The sequence below is a fragment of the Schistocerca piceifrons genome, chromosome 9 (assembly GCF_021461385.2).
Source record: "Schistocerca piceifrons isolate TAMUIC-IGC-003096 chromosome 9, iqSchPice1.1, whole genome shotgun sequence".
Classification (NCBI taxonomy): Eukaryota; Metazoa; Arthropoda; class Insecta; order Orthoptera; family Acrididae; genus Schistocerca; species Schistocerca piceifrons.
In genome coordinates, this window is record NC_060146.1 from 103,360,522 (window position 1) to 103,386,439 (window position 25,918).

Genomic DNA, 25,918 nt, shown 5'->3' on the forward strand with positions numbered 1-25,918 from the left:
AAAATTTCACTGGCACAATGTGTATACTTTAATCCAATAAAAAATTAAAAAAATAAAAAGAAAATCCCAAATGTCAAAAATTCTGTAACATCATCAGGACCCATTTTTTAAAATTTGCTGTATGTTATCTTAAAATTTCACCACAAATAAAACTGAAATGAAAACATCATGCAGCTCTACCTTAAGGCAGTGATGCCAGTTGCACACTGAATAGTATGCAACGTAAAATTAGACGTGCAGGATGTGGTAACTCAGCTCTGTGCTGCTGCGTTTCCCTGACAAAGTGTCAACCCTGAACTAATCTTGAGCAGACTATAGTATATAGCGTTAATCAGTATTTTAAACATAGCTGCGCAACAGCAACGGTTCCACGTAATAAGACTAAAAACAGTCGACCAGTTGCAATGGATAAAGTAATCTTTACCTAGGTTTCGACAGATTTAAACCTGTCTTCTTCAGAAGGCGGCCTAAGGACAATGAACATCGTAGTTTACATTAAAAGGTATGAAACTTAAATCAAGAATAGAGTTTAACACATATTAGAGAGCTCTTGTATTACAAAATATGAGAAGGATGCATGGTACTTACAGTATTACATTAATATGGAATGATGTATCATTGTCGTTTTTACAAATACCTGCATAGATCCATTAGTCCAAAACAAAATATAGCCCTGAAAATAGGGTTTGTCATGTAAATAAAAATTAGTACATGGATGTAGCAGAGCTCATAAGCGACTGAGTATAGTCGGCCAGCGTAGTTACACTGCGGCCAGGACAGGTGGAGCTCATGTCGCGAACTATGTGCCGATTGGCGTACTAAAGCAATGTGTAAAATATCAATATTCATAGCGTCCTTAGATAAAGTGACAATAAAAAGAAGGAAGGCGTTTAACACTCCCGTTATAACAATATGGGAGCCTTGGTCTCATTAACATAGATATATACATCAAAAGGCAGGTGGCGCTTACGCCGAGAGTTACACACAGTGGCATATATAGCCAGAATCTAAAAGTTACATTACAATATTAGTGAAGCACACACACCGTATATAAGTCAAAACTTTAAAACAATCTGTAATGGCTCTTAAGACAAAATTACGAACCTTGGTCCACAATCCAGTTAATACACATTCTCAGGGAGCCAAGGTTTTAGAGTCAGAGAAAATCACATGAGGGCCGATGTAGTGGCAGCCATACATCGTGAGAAAACCACATTATATAAAGGGTAGTGAGCTTAAAGACTTGAAAGTGCATTATAGCTTCCTGAGAAAATAGACTACTGAGGTTACCAGCATTAATGTTATACCATAAACAGTACAGGTTTAAAGCCTTCGAAAAATTGTCTACAAGCAAGGTTCAACTGGTCGTTCAGTATATTACCGTCTTTGAGCTCTAGATGTTTAAAAATTTGTAACTCTTCCCACAGATCTAGTCTACGCCCTTTGACTTGTCTGTGTAGGATAACCGTAACTTCTAACTGTTTAGGCGTATGGGCGACTACCAAGAGGTGTTCTGCAAAAGTAGAGTTGTGAATATTCGCTCCTTTTTTACCTAATAGATGTTCTTTATATCGTGTTTTCACAGCTCTGCCTGTTTGACAAATATAATATGAGGGGCAGTTATTACAGGTTAGTTTGTAAACACCTGAATTGGAAAACCAATCACTGGCAATCTCTATTGAATGTACAAGATTTCTTTTTAAACTGTTATCTGTAGAGAAGGAGACGTTACAGTTATATTTTTTATTTAGAAGACGTTTAATCCTATACGATATATTACCCAAGAAAGGGATGGAAATAAATTTTTTAGTTTCTTTGGTATCCGTGGGAAGGTTATTGCTCAAAGTCGAACAATTTTGGGAAATTTTCTTATGTAGCAAGTAATCGATCATATTCTGATTGCACCCATTATTAGCAGCAATCGCTTTGATGACATACAATTCCTTTTGTTGATCCGCAGGTGATAAAGGAGTAGTTACCATTCGGTGAATGGCGGAATGAAAAAACGCCAGTTTATGAGCTTTTGGATGAGTTGAGTCAGCAGGAATGACATTATCTGAATATGTTTCCTTGCGGAAGATATTGAAATTGAAGGAATTATCCTGTATAGAAATTGTTAAATCGAGGAAGTTAAGTTCACATTTTTTATTTTGAAGTTCTTTTGTGAAGGAAATTTTTTCATGTAAACCATTGAAAATATTGAAGAGATGATCAGTGCCATCAAAAGCAATGATAATGTCGTCAACATAACGTGCGTGATAGCGGATTTTGAGGCGTAATTCTGAACTTTAATTGAAGAACGTTATTTCCAGGGCGTTGATGAAAACCTCTGCTAATATACCGGCGAGGGGGCTACCCATTGCTAGACCCTCTGGCTGTACATACATTTTCCCATTAAATGTGAAATAATTGTATTTTAAAACGACCTTAAGCAAACCAATCAGTTCCGCAATCTGAGTTTCACTTAGTTTTTTATGCTTGAGAAGATTCTTTTTTACAAGGTCTATGGTTTCATCAACCGGGACATTTGTATAAAGGCTGACGATGTCAAAGGACACCAGTCTAGTGTCACGTGTACATCTTACAGATTGAATATTGTTAATTAATTCCTTACTGTTTTTTACAGAAAAATAATTTTCAAATGTGAAAGCATCTTTAATTTTAAAATGGAGGCGCCTAGCAAGTGTGTGATGTGGACTACCTATACCATTCACTACAGGGTGAATCGAGTGATTTTGTTTGTGCAGTTTAAACTGACTTCTGAGCACGGGTGGTTTCAGGTTCATATTTATAAGCCCTTTCTTTTGAAAGTTATTAAACAGGCTGACGGAACTAGCTAAAGTACGTCGGATTTCATTTTGGAGTTCCGCGGATGGATCTACGGTAACCTCAGTGATGTCATTTTCCTCAAAAAACTTTACAGTCTTTTCTATATATTCATTTTTATAAGCCACGACAGCGGTGTTCCCTTTGTCACTCTTAGTGATTAAGGCGTCGTGTTCTCTAAGCTTACGATTAATGCTTTTTACTATACTATATTCGCCCAACTGCCCATTAGGAAATAATTTAATTTCTTTTTCTATTATGTTATTACATTCGTAGGCACATTTGACTTGCTCTGTTTTCTCTAATTTCAGGGATTCTAAACCGATTTTAAGATCTACAATGAGATTACAGATAACTGGATATTTATCGAGTTGAGCAGGCAAATTATATTTAAGGCCTTTACATAACAAGTCATTCTCAGCCTGCGTAAAAGTAATATTGGTTTTGTTTAGTATTCTTTCGTAAAATAGGTGTTTGACACTATTGTCTATTGTATTAACACTTTTACTTGTGGTCCTATTACTAAACTTCAACAACTTTCTTTCATGTCTAGCCTTGATTTCTTCTTTACGACTAAAGAGCCATTCATTAATACTATTCCACAGGTGGTCAATTTGAAAATTACAAAGATCTTTAAAGGCTTTAGTTAAAAATAGGTGTATACAGTAGGCTTCACTATTAAGAACATCTTTTTTCTCGTACAAATTTACTGTGCTATCCGAAATAACTAAATGCACTAATATCTTTTTAACAGAAGGCACTTTGTTACACTGTTTAAAGTTTATGTACGCCTTCACATAATCAGGGGTAATGTCTTTATCTAGGCACTGTTGATTAAAGTCAATAGCCATACCTGCTTTCACAATTTTTAATTTGATGTCCATGTACCTGGTTGCAGCTTTCGATACCTCAGTGGGCAGGAATTTCAGTATTTTAAACATAGCTGCGCAACAGCAACGGTTCCACGTAGTGCCTAGATAAAGACATTACCCCTGATTATGTGAAGGCGTACATAAACTTTAAACAGTGTAACAAAGTGCCTTCTGTTAAAAAGAAATTAGTGCATTTAGTCATTTCGGATAGCACAGTAAATTTGTACAAGAAAAAAGATGTTCTTAATAGTGAAGCCTACTGTATATACCTATTTTCAACTAAAGCCTTTAAAGATCTTTGTAATTTTCAAATTGACCACCTGTGGAATAGTATTAATGAATGGCTCTTTAATCGTGAAGAAGAAATCAAGGCTAGACATGAAAGAAAGTTGTTGACGTTTATCAATAGGACCACAAGTAAAAGTGTTAATACAACAGATAATAGTGTCAAACACCTATTTTACGAAAGAATAGTAAATAAAACCAATATTACTTTTACGCAGGCTGAGAATGACTTGTTATGTAAAGGCCTTATATATAATTTGCCTGCTCAACTCGATAAATATCCAGTTATCTGTAATCTCATTGTAGATCTTAAAATCGGTTTAGAATCCCTGAAATTAGAGAAAACAGAGCAAGTCAAATATGCCTACGAATGTAATAACATAATAGAAAAAGAAATTAAATTATTTCCTAATGGGCAGTTGGGCGAATATAGTATAGTAAAAAGCATTAATCGTAAGCTTAAAAAACACGACGCCTTAATCACTAAGGGTGACAATGGGAACACCGCTGTCGTGGCTTATAAAAATGAATATATAGAAAAGACTGTAAAGTTTTTTGAGGAAAATGACATCACTGAGGTTACCGTAGATCCATCCGCGGAACTCCAAAATGAAATCCGACGTACTTTAGCTAGTTCCGTCAGCCTGTTTAATAACTTTCAAAAGAAAGGGCTTATAAATATGAACCTGAAACCACCCGTGCTCAGAAGTCAGTTTAAACTGCACAAACAAAATCACTCGATTCGCCCTGTAGTGAATGGTATAGGTAGTCCACATCACACACTTGCTAGGCGCCTCCATTTTAAAATTAAAGATGCTTTCACATTTGAAAATTATTTTTCTGTAAAAAACAGTAAGGAATTAATTAACAATATTCAATCTGTAAGATGTACACGTGACACTAGACTGGTGTCCTTTGACATCGTCAGCCTTTATACAAATGTCCCGGTTGATGAAACCATAGACCTTGTAAAAAAGAATCTTCTCAAGCATAAAAAACTAAGTGAAACTCAGATTGCGGAACTGATTGGTTTGCTTAAGGTCGTTTTAAAATACAATTATTTCACATTTAATGGGAAAATGTATGTACAGCCAGAGGGTCTAGCAATGGGTAGCCCCCTCGCCGGTATATTAGCAGAGGTTTTCATCAACGCCCTGGAAATAACGTTCTTCAATTAAAGTTCAGAATTACGCCTCAAAATCCGCTATCACGCACGTTATGTTGACGACATTATCATTGCTTTTGATGGCACTGATCATCTCTTCAATATTTTCAATGGTTTACATGAAAAAATTTCCTTCACAAAAGAACTTCAAAATAAAAAATGTGAACTTAACTTCCTCGATTTAACAATTTCTATACAGGATAATTCCTTCAATTTCAATATCTTCCGCAAGGAAACATATTCAGATAATGTCATTCCTGCTGACTCAACTCATCCAAAAGCTCATAAACTGGCGTTTTTTCATTCCGCCATTCACCGAATGGTAACTACTCCTTTATCACCTGCGGATCAACAAAAGGAATTGTATGTCATCAAAGCGATTGCTGCTAATAATGGGTGCAATCAGAATATGATCGATTACTTGCTACATAAGAAAATTTCCCAAAATTGTTCGACTTTGAGCAATAACCTTCCCACGGATACCAAAGAAACTAAAAAATTTATTTCCATCCCGTTCTTGGGTAATATATCGTATAGGATTAAACGTCTTCTAAATAAAAAATATAACTGTAACGTCTCCTTCTCTACAGATAACAGTTTAAAAAGAAATCTTGTACATTCAATAGAGGTTGCCAGTGATTGGTTTTCCAATTCAGGTGTTTACAAACTAACCTGTAATAACTGCCCCTCATATTATATTTGTCAAACAGGCAGAGCTGTGAAAACACGATATAAAGAACATCTATTAGGTAAAAAAGGAGCGAATATTCACAACTCTACTTTTGCTGACCCCCCCATGAACCATGGATGTGCCGTTGGTGGGGAGGCTTGCGTGCCTCAGCGATACAGATAGCCGTACCGTAGGTGCAACCACAACGGAGGGGTATCTGTTGAGAGGCCAGACAAACGTGTGGTTCCTGAAGAGGGGCAGCAGCCTTTTCAGTAGTTACAAGGGCAACAGTCTGGATGATTGACTGATCTGGCCTTGTAACAATAACCAAAACGGCCTTGCTGTGCTGGTACTGCGAACGGCTAAAAGCAAGGGGAAACTACAGCCGTAATTTTTCCCGAGGGCATGCAGCTTTACTGTATGATTACATGATGATGGCGTCCTCTTGGGTAAAATATTCCGGAGGTAAAATAGTCCCCCATTCGGATCTCCGGCCGGGGACTACTCAAGAGGATGTCGTTATCAGGAGAAAGAAAACTGGTGTTCTACGGATCGCAGCGTGGAATGTCAGATCCCTTAATCGGGCAGGTAGGTTAGAAAATTTAAAAAGGGAAATGGATAGGTTGAAGTTAGATATAGTGGGAATTAGTGAAGTTCGGTGGCAGGAGGAACAAGACTTCTGGTCAGGTGACTACAGGGTTATAAACACAAAATCAAATAGGGGTAATGCAGGAGTAGGTTTAATAATGAATAGGAAAATAGGAATGCGGGTAAGCTACAACAAACAGCATAGTGAACACATTATTGTGGCCAAGATAGATACGAAGCCCACGCCTACTACAGTAGTACAAGTTTATATGCCAACTAGCTCTGCAGATGACGAAGAAATTGAAGAAATGTATGATGAAATAAAAGAAATTATTCAGATTGTGAAGGGAGACGAAAATTTAATAGTCATGGGTGACTGGAATTCGAGTGTAGGAAAAGGGAGAGAAGGAAACATAGTAGGTGAATATGGATTGGGGGACAGAAATGAAAGAGGAAGCCGCCTGGTCGAATTTTGCACAGAGCACAACATAATCATAACTAACACTTGGTTTAAGAATCATGAAAGAAGGTTGTATACATGGAAGAACCCTGGAGATACTAAAAGGTTTCAGATAGATTATATAATGGTAAGACAGAGATTTAGGAACCAGGTTTTAAATTGTAAGACATTTCCAGGGGCAGATGTGGACTCTGACCACAATCTATTGGTTATGACCTGTAGATTAAAACTGAAGAAACTGCAAAAAGGTGGGAATTTAAGGAGATGGGACCTGGATAAACTAAAAGAACCAGAGGTTGTACAGAGATTCAGGGAGAGCATAAGGGAGCAATTGACAGGAATGGGGGAAATAAATACAGTAGAAGAAGAATGGGTAGCTTTGAGGGATGAAGTAGTGAAGGCAGCAGAGGATCAAGTAGGTAAAAAGACGAGGGCTAGTAGAAATCCTTGGGTAACAGAAGAAATATTGAATTTAATTGATGAAAGGAGAAAATATAAAAATGCAGTAAGTGAAACAGGCAAAAAGGAATACAAATGTCTCAAAAATGAGATCGACAGGAAGTGCAAAATGGCTAAGCAGGGATGGCTAGAGGACAAATGTAAGGATGTAGAGGCCTATCTCACTAGGAGTAAGATAGATACCGCCTACAGGAAAATTAAAGAGACCTTTGGAGATACGAGAACAACTTGTATGAATATCAAGAGCTCAGATGGAAACCCAGTTCTAAGCAAAGAAGGGAAAGCAGAAAGGTGGAAGGAGTATATAGAGGGTCTATACAAGGGCGATGTACTTGAGGACAATATTATGGAAATGGAAGAGGATGTAGATGAAGATGAAATGGGAGATATGATACTGCATGAAGAGTTTGACAGAGCACTGAAAGACCTGAGTCGAAACAAGGCCCCCGGAGTAGACAATATTCCATTGGAACTACTGACGGCCGTGGGAGAGCCAGTCCTGACAAAACTCTACCATCTGGTGAGCAAGATGTATGAAACAGGCGAAATACCCTCAGACTTCAAGAAGAATATAATAATTCCAATCCCAAAGAAAGCAGGCGTTGACAGATGTGAAAATTACCGAACTATCAGCTTAATAAGTCACAGCTGCAAAATACTAACACGAATTCTTTACAGACGAATGGAAAAACTAGTAGAAGCCAACCTCAGGGAAGATCAGTTTGGATTCCGTAGAAACACTGGAACACGTGAGGCAATACTGACCTTACGACTTATCTTAGAAGAAAGCTTAAGGAAAGACAAACCTACGTTTCTAGCATTTGTAGACTTAGAGAAAGCTTTTGACAATGTTGACTGGAATACTCTCTTTCAAATTCTAAAGGTGGCAGGGGTAAAATACAGGGAGCGAAAGGCTATTTACAATTTGTACAGAAACCAGATGGCAGTTATAAGAGTCAAGGGACATGAAAGGGAAGCAGTGGTTGGGAAGGGAGTAAGACAGGGTTGTAGCCTCTCCCCGATGTTGTTCAATCTGTATATTGAGCAAGCAGTAAAGGAAACAAAAGAAAAATTCAGAGTAGGTATTAAAATTCATGGAGAAGAAATAAAAACTTTGAGGTTCGCCGATGACATTGTAATTCTGTCAGAGACAGCAAAGGACTTGGAAGAGCAGTTGAACGGAATGGACAGTGTCTTGAAAGGAGGATATAAGATGAACATCAACAAAAGCAAAACAAGGATAATGGAATGTAGTCTAATTAAGTCGGGTGATGCTGAGGGAATTAGATTAGAAAATGAGGCACTTAAAGTAGTAAAGGAGTTTTGCTATTTGGGGAGCAAAATAACTGATGATGGTCGAAGTAGAGAGGATATAAAATGTAGGCTGGCAATGGCAAGGAAAGCGTTTCTGAAGAAGAGAAATTTGTTAACATCCAGTATTGATTTAAGTGTCAGGAAGTCATTTCTGAAAGTATTCGTATGGAGTGTAGCCATGTATGGAAGTGAAACATGGACGATAAATAGTTTGGATAAGAAGAGAATAGAAGCTTTCGAAATGTGGTGCTACAGAAGAATGCTGAAGATTAGATGGGTAGATCACATAACTAATGAGGAACTATTGAATAGGATTGGGGAGAAGAGAAGTTTGTGGCACAACTTGACCAGAAGAAGGGATCGGTTGGTAGGACATGTTCTGAGGCATCAAGGGATCACCAATTTAGTATTGGAGGGCAGCGTGGAGGGTAAAAATCGTAGAGGGAGACCAAGAGATGAATACACTAAGCAGATTCAGAAGGATGTAGGTTGCAGTAGGTACTGGGAGATGAAAAAGCTTGCACAGGATAGAGTAGCATGGAGAGCTGCATCAAACCAGTCTCGGGACTGAAGACCACAACAACAACAACTTTTGCTGAACACCTCTTGATAGCCGGCCATACGCCTAAACAGTTAGAAGATACGGTTATCCTACACAGACAAGTCAAAGGGCGTAGACTAGATCTGTGGGAAGAGTTACAAATTTTTAAACATCTAGAGCTCAAAGACGGTAATATACTGAACGACCAGTTGATCCTTGCTTGTAGACAATTTTTCGAAGGCTTTAAACCTGTACTGTTTATGGTATAACATTAATGCTGGTAACCTCAGTAGTCTATTTTCGCAGGAAGCTATAATACACTTTCAAGTCTTTAAGCTCACTACCCTTTATATAATGTGGTTTTCTCATGATGTATGGCTGCCACTACATTGGCCCTCATGTGATTTTTCTCTGACTCTAAAACCTTGGCTCCCTGAGAATGTGTATTAACTGGATTGTGGACCAGGGTTCGTAATTTTGTCTTAAGAGCCATTACTGATTGTTTTAAAGTTTTGACTTATATACGGTGTGTGTGCTTCACTAATATTGTAATGTAAATTTTAGATTCTGGCTATATATGCCACTGTGTGTAACTCTCGGCGTAAGCGCCACCTGCCTTTTGATGTATGTATCTATGTTAATGAGACCAAGGCTCCCATATTGTTATAACGGGAGTGTTAAACACCTTCCTTCTTTTTATTGTCACTTTATCTAAGGACGCTATGAATATTGATATTTTACACGTTGCTTTAATACGCCAATCGGCACATAGTTCGCGACATGAGCGCCACCTGCCCTGGCCGCAGTGTAACTACGCTGGCCGATTATACTCAGTCGCTTATGAGCTCTGCTACATCCATGTACTAATTTTTATTTACATGACAAACCCTATTTTCAGGGCTATATTTTGTTTTGGACTAATGGATCTATGCAGATATTTGTAAAAACGACAATGATACATCATTCCCTATTAATGTAATACTGTAAGTACCATGCGTCCTTCTCATATTTTGTAATACAAGAGCTCTCTAATATGTGTTAAACCCTATTCTTGACTTAAATTTCATACCTTTTAATGTAAACTACGATGTTCATTGTCCTTAGGCCGCCTTCTGAAGAAGACAGGTTTAAATCTGTCGAAACCTAGGTAAAGATTACTTTATCCATTGCAACTGGTCGGCTGTTTTCAGTCTTATATAGTGTTAAATGTGATTCAGAGCTGCTGGATTACGAAGGAATATTATTGTAGGTAAAGGATAGACTTCTTTTCAAGTAGTTGCGTGAGCAGGAAGAGAACCGGCCTGTACCTTCACAAGAGACAGATTTCTGGGAAGTTTCAAAGTTTAATTATATTGGATTTATTGAACGCTACAGATACGGTAGCATTTAAATAAGCACAATGTAAATAAATTCGAAAACTGGTAGAAACTTGCAATCTTAGCAGGCTCATCATATCTGGTGGTGGTAGTATTTGTCCACACTGGTAACTATTGGATATTTTATCAACAGCTGGTGCAATAGTTTATGCCATCAAAAATTTACACACGCTCTTCTCATTTCTTAATAACATAAAGCATTCAGTTAACTTAAGCACTCACCTGCATGTGGTTTGCGACATAACATCACATAAATGTCACTCTCTTGTGATCAGATAGCCACGGCTTGAAATATCAATTAAGAAAAGAAACAGATATTTTGAGGGGAGGGGCTTTAACTGGTTTAAGTTTGTTCTGCATTATATTTAATTTTTATGGTTGTTGTAGCATTCAACACTGAACATGAGACTTGAAAAAGAAATTGTTCACACTCACCTCATCAATTATTTTGGCCAGAACAGCTCCTGATGTACACTGACCAATTTTCAGATTCTTGCTTTCATCACCATAACTAACTTCATCACTTGGTATCAGATCTGGACCTCTTTATGTGTTAAAGAACAAAAACAAACAGATCATTTTCAGCAGTCACAAGTCAGTCAGTGATTACATCAAGGACGTAGTAATAAATGCTGGCATGCAGTATTTCTAAGACACATAATCAAAAAGTGAATTTGTTAAACACAATGAGGGCATACTTTTTTAATTTCATCTTACACAGGGAGCATACAACCTATCGGTTGCTGAGTTTGCTCATCTTCTGCACGGCTGCAGTACATACCTAGATATGACAAATGCTGCTCTAGTATGATGCACTTCTCATCTGCTTTCGAGAAATCGAGGTTCAAAGTTTTACAAGACTGTTGAGTATCGTACGAGAGTGTTAGTCATGGTGATTTGCTAACAAACATGTTTGTCGATGTAGGAGGTAGCCGAGGTAGACTGGAAACACGCAATGCGGGTCACGTTCTTATGTGTCCACTGCGAAAGCATGCATCTGCCTAACAGATGTTTTTCAAACTGCAGTCACAACAGAAAGTGCATGAAGCACCAGAAATATTAAGAGTTCATCATACCATACTAAGATCTCATCCAGATGAAACAGATAACCCTACTCTGACCCTCGTAGCAATATTACTTTGGGCGTTACAGAGTCATAAAGATACACATATTATTGAAAATTAAGAAAATTTATAATTTTTGCCATTTGACTTTGAACTGTTTATCAAACTTAAAGTTATGTAAGCTCAGGGGACTTTGATTCTGTGTAGGCATCTCAGGTCATCAAAATACTTTGGATGAAATTCAGATTTTGAATGTTTTATACAAAGTGGGAATACACCAGCTAACGAACATTTGTGCATTGACCAGAGGCCATTCAAAGTACATGTGACATACATTGTGTTACTGTGCTGAGAAACTAACAAATGCAGTAGATGTGGTTAAATGTTTCATTTAAAAATCCCAGTCACTGTACTGTATTAAGAAACAGGCACTGCTGTTTCCGAAGCATATAACTGTCTACAACGGTGGGCATGAAAGTAAAAGCACACACTTCTTCTCTGGCCTCCGAGACATCCATAACTATTACAGCCATATTTTAATATAGTCCCAGAGAGACATATTGTCCTAAACCATTGAAAGGCCCGTGTTTGGAGAGATGAAAATCTATACGCTCAAGCTGTCTCAGGACACCAATACCATTTTCTGTCAATTTGTTGACTGATATTGCACAATTTCAAATAATAGGACTTTATTTGCTGCCACACCACTCCAGTTGCACATGTTACATCAGTATCTACAAACGTAATCCACAAGCTTCCATAAAGAGTGCGGTGGAGGTTTCGATGCACTGCTGCTAGTCATTCCCTGTCCTGTTTCCCCACAAATGGAACAAGGGAAAAATAATTCTCTATTTCCTTATGTATGAACCCTGATACATCTAACCTTGACTTCTCAGTCCTTACATAAGGTGTATGTTGATGGCCACAATATTGTTCTGCAGTTCATTCCAAACACCTGTTCTCTAACAGATTTTTACTAGTGTTTTGCAAATTATTCAGTGCAGGGATTCCTTTCCGAGTTCACAGGACATTTCCATAATACTTGTGTGCAGATCGAACCTCCCGGTAACAAATCTACTGACACACTTCTGAACTGCTTTGATGTCAACCTTTAATTCAAGGGTATCAAATCAGTGGAACACAGGCTGGATGTAGCTCAAAGAAAGTATCAATGCGGCCCAAGTAGTGAACATCTATCACATGATCGGTAAAAAAAAAATCCATTTATGTAAAGTTACGATAAAGTAAATATTTTCAATTTGAAACTCCCACCACATGATGCTATTCTCCGACTGGTCCATACTTAACTGGTAGTTATTGTTAATATTAAGCATATTACGTGTGACCCAAAACTATTCGTCTTCTTCCAATGTGGTCCAGGAAAGGTTGGTTGGTTTGGGGGAGGGGACCAAACAACGAGGTCATTGATCCCATCAGATTAGGGAAGGATGGGGAGTGAATGTGGCTGTGACCTTTCAAAGGAACCATCCCGCCATTTGCCTGAAGCAATTTTGGGAAGTCACGGAAAACTTAAATCAGCATGGCTGGACGCGGGTTTGAACTACTGCATCACCTCACTCGGTATGGCGCAGGTAAGCTAAAAGGTTGGACGCCCCTGTTTTAATTCAACCTTGTGGGAATCCCAAACATTCAAATAGTACTCGAGAATGTGTTGCACAAGTATTCTGTAAATGATCTACAGTTTCCTAAAAGTTGACATCGACCATTCGTCTTCCCTACAACTGACATTAGTCAGTCATTCCAGTTCATGTTGTTTAGGAACATCATGCCTGGATGTTTAATTGATGTGACTGTGCCAGGTAGTACACCACTAACACTCTATTTGAACATTGAGGTAAACCAGTCATTAATCCCAAGACTGTTTTGAACATATCAGTGCATTATTAGTCACAGTCGTGTTGGAGATGATGTGCAATGCCTTCCTCCGACCTTCGAGCTAACTTACCCGAGCTAGTCAAACGGAGACCTACAGTTTAAAGTGGATTTCAAACCACAGAGTAACCTGATATTATTCTCATCAACAAATTCCCAGAAGTGAAAGAAGCAATAAGTGACAGATGAAAATCTTATAACTGACTGGTTTAGCAGCTGACAGGATTGCTATTCCTTCTCATATGCATTAGCTTACATTTTTCTGCATTTAGAGGAATATTTCGTTCACCATACCATGTAGAAATTCTATCTATCAACCTGTATCCTCCTACTGTCGCTCAATGGTGACGGGCACTGACAACGGTGCAGTTGAGTGCCCCACAAAGCAAACATCATCATCATCATCAATGGTGACACTTTCCTGTACACCACAGCAACATCAGCAAACAAAGATTGCCTGTCAGATAGTTCTGTATATGCAAAACAAGAATGGTCCTACCACACTTCCCTAGGGCACTCTTGAAGACATCTTTATCTCTGATAAACAGTCGTTTTTCAGGACAATGTACTGGCTTCTATTACTTACATCTACATCTACACCTATATGGATACTCTGCAAATCACATTTAAGTGCCTGGCAGAGAACTCATTAAACAACCTTCACAATTATCTGTTATTCCAGTCTCGCATACTGCGCAGAAAGAACGAACACTTATAACTTTCTGTACGAGCTCTAATTTCCCTTATTTTATCATGATGATCGTTTGTCCCTAAGTAGGTCGGTGTCAACAAAATATTTTTGCACTGGGAGGGGAAAGCTGATGATTGGAATTTTGTGAGATTTCTCTGCAACAAAAAATGCCTTTGTTTTAATTATGTCCATCCCAAATCCTGTATCATTTCAGTGACAGTCTCTCCCCTATTTTGCGATAATACAAAACACCCTGCCCTTCTTTGAACTTTTTTGATGTACTCCGTCAATCCTATCTGGTAATAATCCAACTCTGCGCAGCAGTATTCTAAAAGAGGATGGACAAGTGTAGTGTAGGCAGTCTCCTCAGTAGATCTGTTAAATTTCCTAAGTGTCCTGCCAATAAAACGCAGTCTTTGGTTAGCCCTCCCGCAACATTTTCTGTGTGTTACTTCCAATTTAGGTCGTTCATAATTCTAATTCCTAGGTATTTAGTTGAATTTACGGCCTTTATATTTGACTGATTTATCATGTAACTGAAGTAATGGATTCCTTTTAACACTCTTGTGGATACCTCACACTTTTCGTTATTTACTGTCAATTGCCAATTTTCACACCATATATGTATCTTTTCTAAATCGTTTTGCAATTTGTTTTGATCTTCTGATGGCTTTAATAGTCAATAAACGACAGCGTCATCTGCCAACAACCTAAGACAGCTGCTCAGTTTGTCTCCCAAATTGTTTAAATAGATGAGAAACAGCAAAGAATCTATAACACTACCTCATATATCGCTTCTGTTTTACTCGATGACTTTCCGTCAATTACTACGAACTGTGACCTCTCTGACAGGAAATCACGAATCCAGTCACATAACTGAAATGATATTCCAGAGGCACGCAATTTCACTACAAGCCGCTTGTGTGGTCGATTGTCAAAAGCATTCCAGGAATGCAGAATCAATTTGAAATCCCTTGTCGATAGCACTCAGCACTTCGTGCGAGTAAGGATCTAGTTGTATATCACAAGAAAGATGTTTTCTAAATCCATGTTGACTGTGTGTCAATAGACCGTTTTCTTTGAGGTAATTCATAATGTTCAAACACAATATATGTTCCAAAATCCTGCTGCAAATACGTAAACGATATGGGCCTGTAATTTAGTGGATTACTCCTACTACCTTTCTTGAATATTGGTGTGACCTGTGCAACTTTCCAGTCTCTGGAAACGGATCTTTCATCAAGCAAACAGTTGTATATGATTGTTAAGTATGGAGCTATTGCATCACCATACTCTGAAAGGAACTTAACTGGTATACAGTCTGAACCAGAAGACTTGATTTTATTAAGTAATTTAAGTTGCTTCACTACTCTAAGGATATCTACTTCTACGTTACTCGTGTTGGCAGCTGTTCTCGATTCAAATTCTGGAATATTTACTTCATCTTCTTTTGTGAAGGTATTTTGGAAGACTGTGTTTAGTAACTCTGCTTTGGCAGCACTATCCTCAATAGCATCTCCATTGCTATCGTGCAGAGAAGGCACTGATTGTGTCTCGCCGCTAGCATACTTCACATATGACCAGAATCTCTTTGGATTTTCTGCCAAGTTTCGAGACAAAGTTTCGTTGTGGAAACTATTACAAGCATCTTGCTTTGAAGTCCATGCCAAGTTTCAAGCTTCTGAAAAAGATCGCCAATCTTGGAGATTTTGCATCTGTTTTCATTGTCTGTGCAAGTGTCCTGACCCATTTTGTGTACCAAGGAGGATCAGCTCCGTCGTTTGTTAATTTATTTGGTATAATTCTCTCAATTGCTGCCGATACTATTTCTTTGAATCTGAGCCACATCTAGACTACACTTTACACTTACATTGGTAATTTGAAAGGAGTGGAGACTGTCTCTCAGGAAGGTGTCAAGTAATTTTTTTTTTTGAATAGGTATATTTTTCATTTATTTTTGGAGGATTTGGTGGTTATAATATTCCATATCGCTATGACAACCCTGTGTTCACTAATTCCTGTATCCTTTTTGATGCTCGTTATTAACTTCAAACCACTCATATGTCTTGACACCCTATTCAGCATGCTCTGACTTTGTTAACAGTCTCCAGTGTGGAACTGCGTCAAATGCTTTCTGGGAATCTAGGAATACGGAATAAGTCCATTGCCCTTCATGGGTGGTGCACAGGATATCATGTGAGAAAACGGCAAGCTGAGTTTCACACAAGCAATGGTTTCTAAATTGATCTAATATGAGAGTGTAAGCTTGTCTCTACAAAGGAAACGTGTGCTGCCACAGTTGTTGGAGACTGTACCTACTGTCGCCTGCAAGAGAAAGTGGTGCGGGGCACCAAACTTCTTTTGAGATCAATGATCAAAAGCAGCTGAATAAGACATACCCTCGTCGTCAGATGGGAAGAGGTGGTCCTATCGTGTGGTAAATATGATTGATAGAATTTTCTGCTATGGATGTTTTTCTGTTAGGATTACATGATGTAATGGTGTGTGAAACACTGACAGCATGCACTGCAGAGGAGCTCACTAGCAAGGCCCTAGCTGCCATTCTCACTGTAAATAGGTGACAGAGATATTTTAGAGGGCATGTCAAAGTTTTATCTGCTAATATAATGTTTGCAGATAGCAAGGATGAAACACAGGAAGTGAAATGTTATTTACAACTTGTACAGAAACTATACTGCAGTTGTAAGAGTCTAACAAGGAGACGGTACAACTGTGGGGTCGGGGATTTGTCCGAAATTTTGTGTGGTGAAAGAGGACCCCTAACACCTCACGTGGTTAAAATGTTAGGACGCACTACCCAGAAAATCCCGAGAAAAATCGATCCAAAGTTTCTTAGGTGCTGTATGAGTATAAAATGTTGGTCCAGTCCCGAGTTGCCGTTTGGCCTACATGGTTAGCACTCGGACCCTTACGCCAGAGGTCTCAGGTTCGATTCCTCCTCCCACATTTTTTTTTCTTCTGTTGCTTGCAAAATTGCAGTGCATTGTTACAGGAGAATCACGAAATTAATTCGGGAAGATTGTACAAAGATTCATTCTATAATTCACCATCAATTATCGTCACCAATATTCCAAGACATGATTCAATATTCCTGGTTTGCCTCAAAATTATCAGAAAGTCAAAATATTTTCGTAAATTTAATGGGGCATGTTTTTGTACAGATTTATTGCAAATGCCCTGTGATTGTAAATAATCTGCTTCTATATGTTGCTTAAGATGTCGCAAAAATTATTGCTTTGTTTGTTTTCATGATAATTGCCACTGTAGTTCTTGTTTATAATTATTATATGTATAAAAATTGAATGTTTCCCAATGGACTTTGTTATTCTGATTAAAAACCCAATGTTTTTTCCTAATATACTTTACAATGAAAAATGGAAAACCCACTGCCATGAATTGTGTTGTTGGACATAAATAAAATAATTTTTATTCAATAATGTAACTAATTTGTTAAAGATAATGTAGGTTTGGGAAACTTTCTGAATAATTGGTGGAATAACAAAAGAAAATGAAACAGAAGAAAAAAAGTGCCAGAGGAGGAATCGAACCCGAGATCTCTGGCATCATAGTCCGAGCCCTAAACATCTAGGACAGACGGTGGCTCGGCAATTCACAAACATTTTATACTCGTATGGCACCTAAGAAACTTTGGATCGATTTTTCCCGGGATTTTCAGAGTAGTGCGTCCTAATACTTTAACCACTTGAGGTGTTAGAGGTCCTCTTTCACCACACAAAATTTCGGACAAATCCCCGACCCCACGGTTGTGCCGTCTCCTTGTAAGAAAAGGAGTAGGGTCTTAGCCTCTCCCTCAAGTTATTCGATGCTGTACAATGAACAAGCAGTAAAAGAACCAGAGGGAGAAGAGGATTAAAGTTTAGGGAGAAGGAATAAAAAATTTAAAGTTTTCCGATGACATTGTAATTCTGTCAGAGATGGTTCAGTGCTCAGAATATCAGTTGAATGGAGTGGATTATGACTAGAAAAGAGGTCATAAGATGAATACAAAAATAAAACTATGAAAATAGAATGTAACTGAATTACATCAGGTGATAAGGATAGAATTAGATTAAGAAAATGAGACACTAAAGGCCCGCATCAAAATAACTGACAATGGTTGAAGCATATAAATACATTATTCAACAATCCACCAGTTATATACTGATGAGAAAAAAAATTGAAACACCGAGAAGGAATTGTGCAACATGAACAAAAGTTGGTAGGTGTGTTTCTATATCTGGACGAGGATGTCTGTTCAAACTTTGTGCCAGTCCTGTAAGAGTGGTGCTAGTAGCACCCCTATGAGGATGCAAATCAGGTTTGCTTTAAATAAATGCCATAACAGTTGTGAGTGTTAGACTGAATGTGGTGAGTTGATGTTAATCAAGAATGATTTTAAGGTGGCAAAATTGCCATCATTAACACCTCACTGAGTTTGAACGAGGTTGTGTAAGAGGTGACGAGAATCTGGATGTATGTTCTGCGATACTGCAGAAATATTTGGCGGGAATGAAGCCACTGTACTCGATTGCTGGAAGTGACTGTCACGAGAATGTACGGTTGCAAGAAGACCGCGCTCCGGACGAGCACGTGACACTACCGAGAGGGACGACCGTTGGGTTCGGCGTATGGCTCTGGCGCATCTGAATCTGCAGCAGAAATCTGAGCAGCAGTTGGCACCACAGTGACACAAGCAACTGTTACAAATTGGTTATTTCAAGGACAGCTCTGAGCGAGACATCATGTAGCGTGCATTGCACTTACCCCACACCACCACCATTTGTGACTTCTGTGGTGTCAAGAAGAGGGCAGGATGGAGGTCTGTAATGTTTGCTGATGAAACCTGGTTCCACCTCGGTGCCAGTGATAGCCGTGTGTTGGTTAGAAAGAGGACAGTTGAGGGCCTACATCCAACCTGTCTGCTTGCTAGGCACACTGCACCTACAACTGCAGTTAGGATCTTGGGTGTGATTACATACGACAGCAGGAGCACTCTCGTGGCTATCCCACGCACCCTGACTGTAAAATTGTGCATCAATGTGGTGATTTGACCTATTGTGCTGCCATTCACGAATAACATTCCTGAGGGTGTATTCAAGCAGGATAACTCTTGCCCTCATATTGCTGTTTTAACCCGACACGCTCTACAGAGCGTCAACGTATTGCCTTGGCCTGCTCAATCATCAGATCTGTCTCCAATAGAGCACATACGGGACATCCATCAGATGACAACTCCATCGTCATCCAAAAAAGCATTAACTGTCCCTGTATTGACGAACCAAGTGCAACAGATGTGGAACTCCATCCCTCAAACTGACACCTACTCCTGCACAACACACCCTTATTTTGTTCCTTCGTAGTTCTCGCAAATATTAGAAGTGCCACTTAGCGGTTGTTGTCTAGGTCCATGTGTTCTGGCGGGCTCTAGAACACTTTGGGCCGGGATACCAGAGTTTGATATTGAGAGCACTTATCAACTTCCAACAAATTTTAGAAATAATTTCAAACCTTCCTGAAACTATTTCATTAGTTTATGGGCAAATAATCCAAACTAAATAAAATCAATATATTAGGATTTTGCCTCTTCAGTCAGAAATGTTTTACATGCTTCACATATAATATTCACAACATGTCTTTTTTAAAGTAATCGGACATTTGAAGCTATTTCATACATGAGAGTTTGATTTTTTACACAATCAGGGCAGAGTGTATTACTTGTTGGGACCATTTGGAACGGCAAGTGAAGCATAGCTGTTTGGTAGTTCTACGGGCTCTTCAGTGAGTGACTTCAGCTGGTTATGGAATCCATGAAGAAAATTGTGGACTCTCTTTCATGGTGAATTCAGGTCATCCTCAATGATAAACTACGTTCACTGAAACAAGAGGCGGCCCATAAACAGATCGAGGCGTGTGACCACAGCACTGCCTTAGAGGAGTGAACAATCTGATTGTACGCTTCACCTTAAAAGATGTGGATACAGCAAGTGAGGTCAACATGTCAGTTTTAAGTCCACCCAAGAAGCGATCAAAGAAGAAGCCATTATGATTTCAGACGAACACATGGCTCTTAATGTGTAGTGAAGGAGCTGCTGTCTCCAGAGCTGTCAATGACTGATATTGTTTTGTAAACAGCTGCATCTACAGATGTTGGTTGATTTTCAGTGTATGGCATGATTAGTAAGTATGAGGCCGAACACTCTCTTTGAAATTTCCTGAGAAAGAAAAACCATGACAGAAGCTTCCAGAAAGTGTTGATGACTACAGCAGAAATGTGTTACGAAGGAAGTATACGATTTTTTTTTTTTTTTTAAGAGCTATTAACAACTGACAGGTGTTTGCTGCCATGAACGAAAATCCAGATTCGGGCATTTTTGGAGATCTAAATCTTATAAATTAATTTTATAAATTTTTATAAATTAATTTTAAATATGTTCAGTGTGGATGCAATAGCATGTTAAAAGACAGCAATGATATCATTTTACGGGGGCGGCGTTATCTACAAACTACTGAAATGTTGAGAGATGAAGAAAGGACTATGTACTATTTGGATAAGACATGGCTGAGTGCACGACATACCCGAAGTAGTGTTTGGGTAGATAACACTATAAATCCCCAAAATCAGCATCTCTGTCTGGGTTATCTAGCAGAAACAAGGCTCACCCAGGTAAAGGAAAAGACCTGATTGTCATACACATTGGGACCACAGTAGGTTTCATCAAAGGCTGTTTGTGGACTTTTAAATCTAAGAGGAGTACAGATGAGCGTCGATATGCTCAAGAAGTTGTTTCATGTTCTTCCTCAGCTTCAAGAAAATTAATTTTGTATTCTTGTTAATGCATCATACCATCCTTGTAGAAAAGAAAAAGTTCTTAATGCTAATTCTAATAAGCATGATGTCTCAGAAGGGTTAAAATCCAAAAATATCACGTTTCAAGTTAGTATGTTGAAGAAAGTACTACTAGGTATCTTTTAAAAAACATGAAGTAGTGCACAACAAATACGCAGTAGATGAAATGGCTAGGAACACAGGGAAAACTTTTGAATTCCACTGTAACACTGACACTAAATTAGTCTGATGAATTTTGGGCATGATGAACTTTTTGTCCAATGTGCTTACGTAATACACAATTTTCTAACAAAAAGTGGTGAAATATACTTACATGGCAACAAACGAAACTTTCATGGAATTCAACTCATTTATTATTCCATCAACATGTTGGTCATCAACATCACCAGCACAGTCGCTAATCAACACCAATGTAATTGTCGTGAACTGTTTACCCCTGTTGACAGAAATGTGGTTCATTTGTCAATGAGGATTTTTAATCACACAGTTAAATAAAGTAACAGTACTGCAGGAAAAAACATCTGTGAAAAATAACCAAATGTAAGATATGATGATTATGGCTGAATTCTAGCAGTCTGTGAATTACTAAACAAAATATATAAATCACTAGACATACAGGGTAAACCCAATCTCCATCCACAAGTTTTTGGAGGTTGTCCAGTGATATTTTCTGAGTAGGCTACAAGGTCATTCTTGCACAGAAGAAAACAGCAACCAGCCACGGTTAACAATGCTTTTTATTGACAGATCTACATCTACATCTATGTGCTTACTCTGCTATTCACAATAAAGGGCCTGGCAGAGGGTTCAATGAACACCTTCAAACTGTCTCTCTACTGTTCCCCTCTTGAACAGTGCACAGGAAAAATGAGTGCTTAATTTTTTCTGTATGCGCCCTGATTTCTCTTATTTTATCATGATGATCATTTCTCCCTACATAGGTGGGTGTTGCAAGAACCTAGGAACCTGCTACACCGTATGTGCCATTTGGCTTCTCCCACCCAACACCAGTCCCTCTGAACTGCGGAGATGGGAACTTGCACTCCAACACATCCTTTCATCCCGCCATCCCCCTGGACTGAACCTACGTTAAACAACCTCACTCCCATTCACTCTTCAGTCTTCTCCTCTTTAGCCATTCACGCATCTTTTCATCCTACATAGTTGTGTTTATCTTTATACTTTACTTCTGTATGCATCCTCTTTGGTTTGAAGCTGGCACAGTACTTACAGTAGAATATCTTTGGCTTCCCTCTGACAACCATGCCTCCATCCTTGCTACCCTCCCTGTTTACCTTTCCCTGTTGCTTCATAACCTGGGTTGTGAGTAACTGAATCCACTTTCCCTTCTTCCCTTTTTCCCCTCTCTCCTCCCTGATGAATGAACAAAGTTCCGAAAGCTAGGAATGTAAATTTTCAGTTCTGTTTTATGTGTATCTATCGGCTGTACTGAGCTGAGGTAAGTACTGGCCAGCACCTCTATCTCTTTGTTAGTATTTGTTTCACATCTTATATGAGATTTTCCATTAATCATTTAGATCACCTATATGGTCCACATGCTTCATTGTTTAGTCCCTTTTGTTAGCTATCACTTACGTCTGTCATCTTAACACTTTCTCTTCTTCAGTGTTTTATATATACATAAATAAATATTTTCGTCACCAACTGTGCTAGTTTCATCTTCCTCCTATTATCTTGTTCCGTTTATAGTCATCTTCTCTTTTTTATTTATTGATTTATTTATTCAACATTCCATAGTTTTAAGGGGATACGGAATCACCTATCCCCGCAATGTTAATATATGCCTACTATAGGGAACATTTTCTCACAAACTACTGGAGACAGAGAGGTAAAAATTTTACTGTATGTGCATTCATATGTTACAACAATACTGAAACAACAGTTTATTGTCAAAGTATTTTCTTACAGAGATATTGTACATTTATTTTTAAGTAAATTTTTTCCATCGCTTTTTACTAGACTATCACCCCTAAGTCTTTTGTAAATCAAGTAATTAAAAAATCGTTGTTTCAGTATGTAATAGGGACCTATGTCACTACGTCATAAAAATTTCAGACTTCTAGGTTGACCAGTACCTGAGATAATGTTCCTAGATGAAGTAAAAAGTAAACTTACGGGAAACGGAGAAAGAAGATTAAAACATTCCTGATCCGTAGCTAATACCCCCTTCACAGTCTTCATAATCATCTTCAAGTCTTCTTTTGGCACCCCTCTGCACCTGTCTTGCTTTTTTCACTAATGTCTTGATTATATTATCAGCATGCCTTAGTCTGTGCTGATCTAAAAAGAACATAGCACGTACCGTACGGGAACCAACACACATACCCAACTTTTGAAGGACCTGGCATTTAGTTATATTTGCAAGATTGAAGGTTGCCACAGCATCATACACACCAAAATGTAGTGTATTAATTCCGACAAACACTGTTTTTGGGAGACGGTGCCATATCACACTATTCAAGCACTCGTTGGGGTTCTGCGTTTTTCCGTGAAGGCATTTCATCAGAAGACTTCTGTCAGCCAGATCTCTGAAAATGGGCTTTATTTCTGCCATGATGGCTGATGGTAGACTGTGGTGGTGAATGTATTTCTCTCCTGTTGTTAGTCCCCTATTGTATTTACACCAGCTGTTTTCACCTTTGGGGCACAAACCATGTTGTGGATGCTCATCCGTGGATGCGGTGTGGAAATATAAAGCCCATATAGCTCTCCTCATTTCTTCAAGATTGCCTCTATTTTGCCTGATTGCAAGGCCATAGCAGTTCTGAATGTGGTCTATTATGGAATCAGTCAATCTTCCTCTGCCATCCAAGGTTTTCCCATCATATAGTTTTTTCCCTTTCATAACTGATTTTAACCTTCTCAGCCTGGCACCCATTCTCTTCTGCACATGTCCTATACATTCAAGTTTGCTTATATTTACACTGTTCCCATATGGTTTGCTTTCCAAAACTTCTTTGAATGCTTTAGAGTCACCATCTCCCAGATATTTGACATAGCGAACATTATACCACTGTGAAGAGCGATGAAAAATTTTCTTCACCGCAGCAACCTCCATGCCACCACTACTACCATAATAATTAGCAATACAGTCATCACTGTGTTCATTTTTCAACCTGCCTGTGCACCTACAGTATTTAGACATTATTGCAACATCAATAACCTTGCCAGTATCAACACTAGTTGCTGTTACAACACCATTGTTGGAGGTGTGGCCCCTTTTCTGCCACGTGCCATCAAACGCCACTGTGAGGTCACGACTGCCGTCATTTTCTTCCACTGCTTCTTCCACAGCAACCTGCATTGACTTCTGTGCTACATCTTCAACTGCAGATCCTAGTACATAATTGTAAGCTTCAAACTTTGAAGGTGCACTTGGAAGATTTAGAACACCACATAGCATATCACCAGCTGCTTTGCCCTTACCAATTGCTCGCAATCCATAAACTAACCTAATATTTACACTATAAAGTTCAGTTTTCTTGTATCCATTATTTACAGTTACTGAAACCGAACTTGGAAACTTACAGCTGTATTTACAAACACTGCATATTAAATTAAACTGGGCAGCCAGGCCAACATGGGATTCTACTTTCAGAGAAACGTTTCCATGACATTTTTTGCAGCACAAACTGTTTTCAAGAGCTTCACACAATATATTCGTATCAATGAGTTCAAAAACTTCATTCCCTCTATCAAGTAAATTATATTTCTCTTCCAAATCTCTTAGTTTTTTATGAGAAGCACTGTTTTCATTTGGTGTAAGTTCGTTCGGCAAATCAGTAATAAGTGGATTCACATTTTCCAACAGTGATGATGATGAACTGCTTTGCTTTGCTAATGAATCATTATTTCTTTTCTTTTGCCAGTTCACACGCTTTTTAAATACTTTTGCTTTAGCTCTAGGCATTTTCACTGCGAAAAATGAAGCACTAAATACGAAATAACTCAACAACAAATACTTTCTTATATCACACTGTTTACAAAACAGTCCCGCCACAAAGTCAAAGAGTAACTTGAGGAAACCAGAGAGAAACATTTTCGGGCAACTAGTGTATAAATAGTCGCTGGAAACCGGGATATTTGAATTCATGTCACTTTAAAGGTACTGCCAAAAAGTTCATGGTCAGCCACGAGAGACGTGTATAACTAAAGCGCAATACCCGATCTCACAAATATATAAAAATAAAATAGTTATAATTGTAGTAGAGCTATGTATGATACGTCATTTTAAAGAGGAAACATGGCAGAATATAATACGCCAATAAAAAAAAATTCGATTTTTTAACCCAAAATCCGATTCCGTATCCCCTTAACGTTCGTTATTCGCTGTTTCCCAGCCAACAATCACTGCCAACAATCTCTTCCACACCTACCAGTATCATCCATTTCCGTCGATTTCTTGTTGCTGGCGATATTTTTGTGCCATTGGCTATCTTTCTCTGCCACAAGAAAAATTATTTGGGACATTTCTGCCCCACCCGCGATCTTTTTTGCGGCACGCGCGATCTTTTTTGCGGCACGCGCGATCTTTTTTGCGGCACGCGCGATCGCTTTTGCGGCACGCGCGATCGCTTTTGCGGCACGCGCGATCTTTTTTCGCCACTCGCTATCTCTGTTTTTGAGCTACGTGTGTTCTTTTTCCCCTGATCTGGACATACTTGCTTGGTCTGGTCAACTTTTTCCGTATTTTTCTTATTTACTGGTCTTCCTTTGGTATTGAACATTACCAACACAATTTCTTTCCTTCTCGTCCTTCCCTCCGTGTTTTACTCCTTCTTATGATTACTATCTCAACTTTAGTTATTTAATTTCCCTATCCACC

At 38.6% G+C, this 25,918-nt stretch overlaps 1 protein-coding gene across 1 annotated transcript in view; it reads right to left on the reverse strand.

The window, feature by feature from the left end:
* Positions 1-25,918, reverse strand: part of LOC124716926 (X-ray repair cross-complementing protein 5-like) — a 132,283-nt gene that overhangs the window by 92,236 nt on the left and 14,129 nt on the right. The window contains exons 2-3 of the mRNA XM_047243504.1: positions 21,386-21,508; positions 10,992-11,100 (exon numbers count right to left, since the gene is read on the reverse strand). Of these exons, the coding sequence (XP_047099460.1) occupies positions 10,992-11,100; positions 21,386-21,508 (232 nt within the window). The remainder of the gene's footprint in view (positions 1-10,991; positions 11,101-21,385; positions 21,509-25,918) is intronic.